The 10,620-nt window shown below is 40.2% G+C and overlaps 1 protein-coding gene across 12 annotated transcripts in view; it reads right to left on the bottom strand.

The window, feature by feature from the left end:
* LOC141172102 (voltage-gated potassium channel KCNC1-like) overlaps nt 1-10,620 on the bottom strand; it is a 154,231-nt gene that overhangs the window by 18,552 nt on the left and 125,059 nt on the right. For 5 of the 12 annotated variants that reach the window (XR_012252419.1, XR_012252418.1, XM_073655956.1 and 2 more), the window contains one exon: nt 4,759-4,804. The exons of 6 other annotated variants lie outside the window; for them this stretch is intronic. Coding sequence is in view for 3 of the 6 variants with exons in the window: in XM_073655956.1 (XP_073512057.1) it covers nt 4,788-4,804 (17 nt within the window). In the remaining 3 variants the exon portion in view is untranslated. Of the gene's footprint in view, nt 1-655; nt 3,642-4,758; nt 4,805-10,620 lie in introns of those variants that run through there. One more of the 12 variants, XM_073655953.1, reaches the window with a different exon arrangement.

The following is a 10,620-nucleotide window of genomic DNA, read 5'->3' as shown; positions in this document are numbered from 1 at the left end:
TACTCACAATCTACTATTGGCATTGAGTCCAATTAGAATGTTAACTTTATATCTTTTTCATTGGGGAAAGTACAATAAGCCATTTTATGCCTTTATCATCCGATTTGATGATCAAGACAAGATTGGCAAATTACTATTCTGGAAAATTAGATTTTCTAACACATGTTAAATCTCCATGCAATCACTCTGAGCTTTGCCACATAGGATATGGAAGGTGCATTTAACACTACAGATGTGACTGCCCACCCATACCTGTCCATGAATTTTGTTAAAGGGAACCTGTCGGAAAGATTTCACTTCCCAAATTATTGATGTGTGCACATAGCTCTTTCAAAGACAAGTCCAGAAATACCTTTACATGGCCAGTCTGTTCCTCTGTTACTGAGAAATCAGTGTTTGAATTGACAAGCAAATGAGGCTGAAGAGCTATGGTAGATCTGAAGCCTCTGTCACTCCAGATCTGCTTCCTGCCCAGTGCTGCCTCCTCCTAGATGACTGAGGTTTCCCCTTCTTCTTTTCCTGAAGTCATACAGCATAGAGATCTGTCAATCAAGGATGCAGCACTGGGCTGGGAATAGAGCTGGAGTGACAGAGGCTTTAAATCTACGATCGCTCTTCAGCCTCCTTTGCATATCAATTTAAATGCTTATTTCTCAGTAATGGAGGAATGAACTGGCCAGGTATTGCTGGACTTATCTTTGAAAGAGCTACATTCACATATAAATTGTTTGCATTTAAGGATTTTAATTTCTCCAATAAGGTTTTCCAAAACCTTTAAAGGCTGAAAAGTACATCACAACCACAAGAATGGGGGGGATGGTGCACATATTGACACATATAACATACATGACCAATTCCCTATAGGGTATTGGGAAATCATGAAGGTTTTTTTTCAAAGTTGGCCATCTTATGCTTTTCATCCAAGGATATGTCGATTTAAAAGGAAAGTTAATGAAGGAAACATCTCTAATCAGTCAACATAGGACAAGTTGTTGTCACATTTAGAGGCACGTGATCCATCAACTTTCATTCGCTACTAAGGGCTTGTAGGAACCAGGAGATTTGATATGTATCTGTTCCAGAAGACAGTTTCTGATGGGGCAGAGCAAACCTAGAACTTTTCACCCAACCTAGAACTACGCTTTCCTCATTTTGGATTGGTCTAACAACTAGAATATGGAGCAAACAAGAGACAATGCCATGTCTTGTAGGTCTACATAACTTATTGTAGGTCTACATGACTTTCTGTAGGTCTACATGACTTACTGTAGGTCTACATGACTACAGTTGTCAACTTGTAGGGTAAGTCCAACGAAATAAAGTTATTTTTGGGATAGTATTCGATAATATTTGAGGCAAGGGGTCTTCATTTTGCCATAATTAGAGAATATTGTGGTCTTAGTTTGCACATGACAGGACATATATTTAGCAGTCATGCTTCTGAGCAGACACCGTACTGTCAAATTACAGACACAGCTCCAAGCACAAACATTTAAGGTAGCGACACAAGCAAGTTACAATGTGACCATTTCCAATGAATAAAAACATCCGGGTGACATCCTGAAAGCTGCTGCAGAAGCAGTATGGAGAACTTTTAGGTCTGATTGGTTGGTGTAGGCGACAACACATATTTCCCTCGCATAAGCTTTCAGAAATGCACCACAGAAAAAAAGAATTCATATAAATCATAAAAACTCCAATTTTTCTTTCTGACCTTTAGTTGTGGGTAGTATTATTTTTTTTAAGGTAGCGGTTGTATTTTGATTAAATTCAGGTCTATATGTTGGTCTTTTACATTACTCTACTGATCTGATCTCCAAATTGTGGTTCTTCAGCTGTTGGAGACTACTACTATGAGATACTTGCATGCTTTTCTGAAGAATACCATCCTATCATGGTGGTTTCAGTGGGGTTGATCTGCTAAGTTAATTGTATTTATCTACATTGCAAAAATAGGACTTATTATATATAGCGACACCTTCTTCCTGATGCAAAGCCATGTCGTAAATTCTCCTCTATGAAGCATTACAGGGCATCCGTTGACATCAGTAGGCATCCGTTGAGTCAAGTGACCTCCCGTCATTTATCTACTGGAAGTATGTTATGAGAAACAGTACTTTCCCCTTTTAAACTATATACCTATACTCTGGGTATGTTTACACTTGTACTAATTTGTAGAAATAAAACCGTCTAGAAATTAACATTTTACATGTGAGAGTCTGACCACTTGAGGTCTATTTTGCAGGAAAAACAGGTCAACAGAGTCCTTATTACGTAGCTATCATCTGAGCTCCAACAATCTCCACTGACCCCAAAATATTCCTAGTACTCTCTGGTAACACCTACATCCTGTTTTTTAATTGTGGATATATGTCTGTCTTGTGATACATAAATCAATATAGACCCTTAAATTGGATGTCAATAGCTAGAAGAACAAGAATAGCAATGCTAAGGGCACTGCCCACAACTAGTATAGAGCCACCTAACTACCACTGTAAGGGCAGACTAGTTCTTAGTGTTGTCTTTTGTCACCTGGTCACAGAAGCTGCTTATAAGAATATCCAAACATTTTCATAGTCTTTGACTATCTGTGACTTTACACCACCCTGTTCTTTTGTACCTACTTGAATTAATGCTCAATGGGAAGAAATGTCCACATTGAGGTATGAATGTCAAGATGACAGCCCACATGTAACCTTACCTACCAATACAAACTTAAACTTCTAAAAAACTTTGTATAGAGGACTAACTTTCAATGGGAAGTTGGGGGGAATTTCCCTTTCAAAACTTCTTAAAAAGGAACCTGTCAGGTGATTCATGTTTCTCAAATTGCAGGCAGCATAAATCGTAGCCTAGCTGTATGACTGCAGCCAGGTATATTATTCTCTGAAGCACTCAGGTGTTTCAGACATAATATAGTTTGACAAATTGTCTGAGAACCAAAGCTGGACACCATACTAGTCTGGAACTGATCCTGGCCGGCTATTCCCAGCGCTGCATTATTATATACGTGCAAGATAGAGACCTGTTAATAACTAGCTGTAGCTCTGGGAGATAAGTCGGCCTGGACGGCGCTGGACTAGTCTGGTCTCCGGCTATGGTGCCTGCTGAATCTCCAAAGTATATCATCTCTGAAATGCCAGAGTGTTTCAGTGAACTAGTCTGGTCTCCGGCTATGGTCCCCTGCTGGATCTTCAAAGTATACTAACTTTGAAACGCCGGAGCTTTTCAGAGAATAGTATGCGTGGCTGCAATCATGGTTTGGGCACCATGAATTGCCTGAAAGGTTCCTCAAAAACAAGAGCATTCCTCACTCTGATTTCAACCAACACTTTGTAATGCTTCATATCTCCTGTGATGGGCGCTGCAGGTAGATTGAACACATTGAGAATAAAGTTCATAACTGTCTTAACAAACCAGTCCCACTGAATATGACCAATTTCTATGCCAAGAACAACTCCTTTAAAAGGACATTCAAATGTCATATGAGCTTCTAGATGGTGGCCTCAATGGGTTTTCTTAAAGGGACACTAAACCTAGAAATTAATGTTTAAATTAAACAAGAAATATAGTTGTCCTCACTGTTAGTTAGTCTGCAGCATTTTCTGCGTGATCTTGAAACAGTAAGTCTTGTAGAAATCCTGCAGAGAACACAGTGGTTAATCTCTTACTGATCAGCTCCATCTTTGGCTAAAGCCCTGCCCCCTTTAGATAAGAGGGTGTGGCCTACAGTAGTCAAGTCAGAGGGGAGAGGCTCCTGCTGCAGCCAGTTGACTACTTAAAGCCAGAGACACTACAATGAAGAGAAGAAGGGACGTGGCTGAGCTCCTGAGACACAAACAGAAGATTTCTTTATCTATTTCCTCATTATAATTGTAATTTGGGGCAAAATAAGATCAAAGAAAAAGAGGAGATTGAGGGAGGAATATCTGGGATTTTTTTCTATTTTTGTGTGCAGTTTATGTTTTTACAGTTCCTTTAAAGGGGTTGAATGTGATTAAAGCAGCACTTTGTTGTTTTTTCTTCCAGATACAGAACCTCAAGTAAATAAGTCTGAGTCTCAATACCAAGAGCAGCCAGTGGATAAGAGTGGCGCTGTTTTTGGGGGAAAAAAAATCAGATGCAGAATTTTTATGAATATTGGTTCAGCTCACAAAAATGACTACCTTGATGCTAAGGTGGAGGGGGGTATCCGGACTTTCAATCTTGGAGTCGATGATATATTTGCTTAGCGCTACCTCAATAGCCATTGTAAAGCATGGAGTATAAGCAGGCATGCAGCAAACTAGCCGAGACTGACAGCTAACAAAGTCATACACACAATCAAACAAGACATGGACCCAGCAGCGGGAAAATAGTCGAGGTTGATGGATCTTGATCATTTTACTGTGGACACATGCAACTTTCTCCTGCTAAGAGTTCCAGTGCTTTTTTTTTGTTTCTGTTAAATCTCAGTGATCCAATATGATTTATCTTTTTTTTTTTATCCTATGTACTGTCTTTTGCATTGTGTGTGTTCATACAGAGCAGACATCTAAACAGTGCTCACACTTGGGTAGTATCAGATTCCACTTATTTGGTCCCCGGGCCGATGGTAAATAGTTGGTTCAGCATAGAAAGAATGCACAATTCTCACAGTAATGACATCTCCGCCAACCTTACCCACTACACTTATACACTATTAACACTGGACACCACACTGCTAGAAGCATGAATTATTTACAACGTTTGGAATGTAAATTATTGGACCTGACTTGCCTCAAAAGTCGGCACTGAATAAATCAGCTTCAAGGTTTTACTAGAGCTAAGAGGGAACAAGATAAAACACACACACACATACACACAAAAACAAAAAGAAACAAAAAAAAGGAGCTCAATATCAGAAAAAAATGGGTCAGAAAACAAAATATTTTACGGTTTTCTTTAAACTTTGTAACTTTGTAAGGTTTATGTTACTTTTTTTGTTCTAGCGAGATGTCCTGTGGATAGATGATGACTGATCGGTATGGATCTGACCGCTGTAACCCACACCGATCAGGGAGTTTTTATCCTCCGACAGGGACCTTTAATTCCAAAATGGCGCCTTACCAATGTTCTATTGTCTATAGGGATGCCGTAAAAAGCCGAGGGCACCCTCATAGAGAATGAATGGAGTGGCGGTTGAGCATTGCGCATCGCTGCTCCATTCTAACGGAGATAAAAGTGCGGGATCAGTGGAAATCCCAGTGGTTGGACCCCCACCAATCAAGTTATCCCTTTCCTTTTCTCTGGACAATCCCTTTAAATGGGGGTTATATAAGATTAGAAAAACCTATCTCCTTTCTTCCAGAAACATCACCCCTTCTTCACCTGGCCGTGGATTATTTCTTGTATTGCTGCTTATCTCCATGGAGAGGAATGAGTTGCAGTACTACGCACAACCAGCTTACAGGGGTGGCGATATTCTATGACGAAAGCAGTCATGTTTTTCTAATCTGGCGAATACCGCTTCAAGAAGCAGCCATTTTGTCGGCTTTACAAGGGAATGCAACCATCGAATTTACGAATTACAATATCACTCTCCCGTTGGTTCACAAAGAACTGCTAGTCCTTAGGGAAGAGTCAGATGGTCGTATAACTCGAACGGGGATCGCAACGCAATACTTGAACTGGCTGGCTGCTCTTCTGACCTGAGTGTGACAGCATGTATTCCTATGTGGGAGCCACCGACCAGTCCAAGCATTGAGTTGCGATCCCCAACCGAGTTATACGACCATATGACTTTTCCCTTACTACATGTAATTTCAGAGATTTTGTAGGTTTTCCCTTAAAGAGGTTGACCAGGATATATGGCTTTGCTTAATTACAAATAACACCACACCTGTCCACAGGCTGTGTGCGGTATTGCAGCTTTGCAACATTCACTTAAACAGAGCAAAGGTGCGCTATCAGACAAACTCCATGGATAGGTGTGGCAGAAAACATCCATGTTTTTCTTATACTTAACACCCGTTGGTCCTGCATGAACCAGTGCCATGATCCACATCTCCATCTAGATAATGTAAAATCCAGAAAAGGGGTTATTTCTTTATTTGGGAAATGGGATAAATCATGGCACCATTCAGTGCAGGAGCTAATAGTGTCATGAGCTTGGGGGAACCTACGCTTAGATCTCAGTATTCATGGTAAATTTGGTTTAGGGCATGATACAGAGTCTTGAGCTTGTGGGAACGTATGCTTAGATCTCAGTATTCATGGTAAATTTGGTTTTGAGCATGATACTTGAGTCTTGAGCTTGTGGGAACGTATGCTTAGATCTCAGTATTCATGGTAAATTTGGTTTTGAGCATGATACTTGAGTCTTGAGCTTGTGGGAACGTATGCTTAGATCTCAGTATTCATGGTAAATTTGGTTTTTGGCATGATACTGAGTCTTGAGCTTGTGGAGACGTACGCTTAGATCTCAGTATTCATGGAAAATTCGGTTTTGGGCATGATACTGAGTCTAAGTGTGATTCCATATGGAAAGCACAGCAGGTAGCCACACACCGATCGAACTGGGCTTATCCACAAGTATATTCATCTTAAAGGGGTTCCCAGTAGTATTCTTAAATCCTAAAGTGATCTCAATAAAAAAAATCCACATACTGACCTTTTGGACTGGTGCCGTTCCAGTGTTGTGGGCACTGCGTCTCCCAGCGGTCACGAGACATTGTTATGTCACATGAGCACTGCAACCTTTCAGTGGCTGATAATGGGCCGCAGCCTTCACAGTTTTGTCTGGCAGAATTCTGAAGTCGGCAGCCAATCGGTGGTTGCTGGTTGGCTGCAGCGGTCAAGTGAACTTGTTTTGTTGGGAGACACAGTGCTGGCATCGCTGGAGCGGCGCCGGTCTGAGTGGTGTGTATGTGCTTTATTTTTATTTTATTGAGGCCACTTTAGCATTTAAGAAGGGGTTGTCCACTAATGGAAGAATATGGTGTCTACATAGTATTGGGCAGCGGATCTCTCTTATCTCACATTCCAAGTCACAGTCAACAATCAGGTAAAACGTTTTTCTGTAATATTTTAGCGTTTCATCAAGACAGTCTAATTTAACTTAGAGAGGTTGTCCACTACTTTTACTTTGATGCCCTATTAATAAGATAGGTCATAAATGTCTGGTCGACTGGGACACCCGGCACCCCCCGCCGATCAGCTGTTATATGTGTTGGCGGCGGATGCTGGCCGGAAGTACTTACTTGCGGAGCTGGCCATCTTCTGGTAGTGACTGCCGCATGGTACTACCCATTTGCCTCCTATTGATTTGAATAGGAGGCGGATGTGTAGTACCAAGCCTCAGCCACTACAAGTAGACTGCTAGCTCTGCAAGCAAGTACTTCCGGCCGGCGGCCGCCGCTTACACCGACGACAGCTGATCGGTGGGGGTGCCAGGTGTCGGACCCCAGCCGATCACACATTGATGACCTATTCTAAGGATAGGCCATCAATGTAAAAGTAATGGACAACTTCTTTAAATTCATCTTTGAAATGGAAGTACAATTTGATACATGTATCTGAAGTAGAATAGATGGAGGCATCACTGAGATGACCTGGGCCGCTAAACAACAGAGGCAAACACTCCTAGACATCAGGTACGCCTTAAGGCTATGTGCACACAAAGTTTTTCAAAGAGTTTTTAGAGCAGAAACTGAGTGGAAACTCTCCAAATCCTTCACAAAAAAATCAAAGCTCCTCTAAAACTTTGAGTTTCTGCTCAGTTTCTACTCCGAAACTCAGCAAAAATCTCAGTGTGTGCACTGGATTGAAGATGCACATTTTAAGAGATCATACAGGATTCACATAGGTAAGTCTTCCAAAAACTACAGTTTACGTTGTCCCTTGAGAGACATGGAAGGTGAACATCTGTCAATGTTGGCCAACCCTGTGGATAAATTTATCTTTTGAAGCCCACTGGGATAAAACCTTGGTGGTCATGAATAGGGGAGATTTGAGGAGTCCAACAAATTTTTGAAATCCATGTAGTTAAATGTGAATTGTCTAGATGTATTTTACGTTTTCTGCTTTTGGCACTTATTTGTTTTTTTTTTTGGTAGACTGTACTATAAAACTTGGTTTATGTTTCATTGGGTGCGAGTCAATTTATGACAAGTCAACAAGATCATCTCATAAAAGTCCGATTTTGGGAAGATCCCAGTTATTTTTCAGTGGAGTGGTGACTACATTGTGCGGTTTCCGTTCATTGAAATGGATGAGTGCTATAAATGGATGAGTGAAAGCCCTCCACATCTTCCATTGATTTGGCTGGTTGGCTACCTTTCTTCTCATGTGCTTACTTTTTGGGTTTAAAGAGAATTCTTCAAAATCTTTTTTTTTTTGGAGGGGGGAAACCTCCTTAAGATGGCATTCCAGCCTGGTGTATGTGTCACCTATCTACTGAAGAGATAAACAGTTCTAGATTAGTGGGTGTCTGATTGCCAATATAGGGGGCACCATTCCCCCATTCTCATCAACCTGAACTAGGAGGAGTTTGAATGGAGCAGTAGTCGTGTCCCGTCACCCTATTTGTGGCACTGATGAAAACAGCTGAGCGTAGCCCCCTTCTAAGCTGCGGGCAAGAGGAGACTTCCATACGCATCAGCTGGTTGTCCAGTCCAGCCGAAATTGGCAAGTTTGACCGACTTTCATCTAATATGCATGGGGACCTTAAGAATGACTACACCATTTATTTGTGTTAATGGAAATATTTTTCTTACTTATAGGGTAGCATTAGTCAGCCTGAAAGTGGATCTGTCCCCAAATTTCCCCATGAGTACTTCCTTCTCACCTATGTCAGAGAGGCTGTATAATTCTATTAGAAAGATTTCTCACCTAAAATTAAGTTGAGAATTCTATGAGTTCAGCTCCAGCCCTAAGTTATTACAACAGCCTCATCAGGTCTAAGAGATTTATATATTAATATCTACAATATGTATTGATCAGGTTTAAAATGTGAAAAGGGTTGTATGGAATTGGAAAAAAGAAACATGGCTTCTTTTTTTTTTCCAAGAAACATTACCTCCTTTGACCAGAGGGCATTTTTGGAATTGCACTTGAAGGGGGTTGAGCTGTAGTACCAAACACAGCCTATGAAGAAGAGTGGCGCTGTTTCCATGTCTTTTTAATCACATATAACCCTTCCAAGAATTCTTCTTTATTCTAAAACTTCCGACTATCTATCTATCTATCTATCTATTTATCTATCTATCTATGTTTTTTTATCTATTTAACTACCTGAATTAGATTTATAAATTAGCATTTTTATTTTTTTTTAGAAAATATTATTATACAGTTGGATATATAAATCAGATTTCTAAAACCTGCCTTTAGAATTTTTATCAGGCAACCACAGGCATCATATTTTATGTGATTTAATACCAGCAGCTGGCTGATTGTACTTGTATAGCTTGGTATGAAGTGCCGCTGTGTAAGAGACTCTAAATCTAATTTATATATTTTGTTCCTTTGGTTATATTTGATAATGGGAAAATTAGTAAAAAAAAAAAAACTCTAAACATTTGGCTTTTTTTTTTCTTACTGGGATTTTCAGAGCTGAAGCTTTCCATGAAATGAGGATGAAGTTAAGCAAATGGAAAAAGTATCAAGGTATTTCTTGATTGTTGCATTTTGGAACATATTAGTCAATTGTAATATACTGTATATCTATCCCCATTCCAGAAAAATATATATAAATCTGGTGTCAAGGGATTGAAATCTAATGTTGTTGACCAAATATTGTCCTCAGCAATGATTTTCCTGCATAGACATAGAGTTAAAAGATAAAATTCTGGCTACCAGAAGACAAAACTAGGGGGCGTTAAGGAGTTGAGTACATACTGGTTTATATAGTGCAAGAAGAAAAAATGGGCATTCACCTCTTCACGTTAGCATTTCATTAGCATTTTTTTCAATAGCATTTCATTGTGGTTCCATAAAAGTTGCCTTATAGCCTCAACAGGCGAAACGGCTGTCAGCCAATTTTTGTCTCCACATTCTCTCGTGTGGAACCTCAATAACGTGAAGTGGTGGAAACCCCATTTTTCTTATTGTACTATTTTGACAATTGGACTATTTCGTGGTAAGCACCATCAGATTGTTTTTTGCTGTTTAAAGATTATCATTGGATACTGCAGAATTTGAATGGGAGAAGTGCCAGAGCCCTGTATTCTCTATATTATTGGGCATATTAGTTTATTATAGAGTTAATGTATATCGGACTTTACAACCTAACTAGAGATATCAGCCAACCAGAAACCAGGTTACCTCCTGAAAAAGCCTGTGTGTGGCAAAACATGAGTCAAGGTGCTTTTCCCCTGCAAGCATCAATATGTCACAAAGTATTGAAGGCTCCTTTTCTGTTTGGTACATTGTGTTCTTTATTTATCCTGCCATATGATATACTTTGTGCCTCCATGGTGTTCCTGTCATGGGTGTGTCAGGTCACTCTGGATCTGTTTGTAGAAGGTCGCTGCACCTGACATTGCAGACACTTTCTTAACCTTTCTGCCTTTAGGACCCAGCTGTTACCTCCCTCCTGTTGTTAATTGACACACCCTTGCATGGGAGTTAAAAACTGTCAGTTTGCTGCAGATTGCCGTCACA

This window comes from Phyllobates terribilis, unplaced genomic scaffold (assembly GCF_046119375.1).
Source record: "Phyllobates terribilis strain yellow unplaced genomic scaffold, ASM4611937v1 Scaffold_12__6_contigs__length_324123572, whole genome shotgun sequence".
In the NCBI taxonomy this organism is placed as follows: domain Eukaryota; kingdom Metazoa; phylum Chordata; class Amphibia; order Anura; family Dendrobatidae; genus Phyllobates; species Phyllobates terribilis.
Note: the sequence above shows the minus strand (reverse complement) of the source record. Positions and strands in the feature narration are given on the sequence as shown.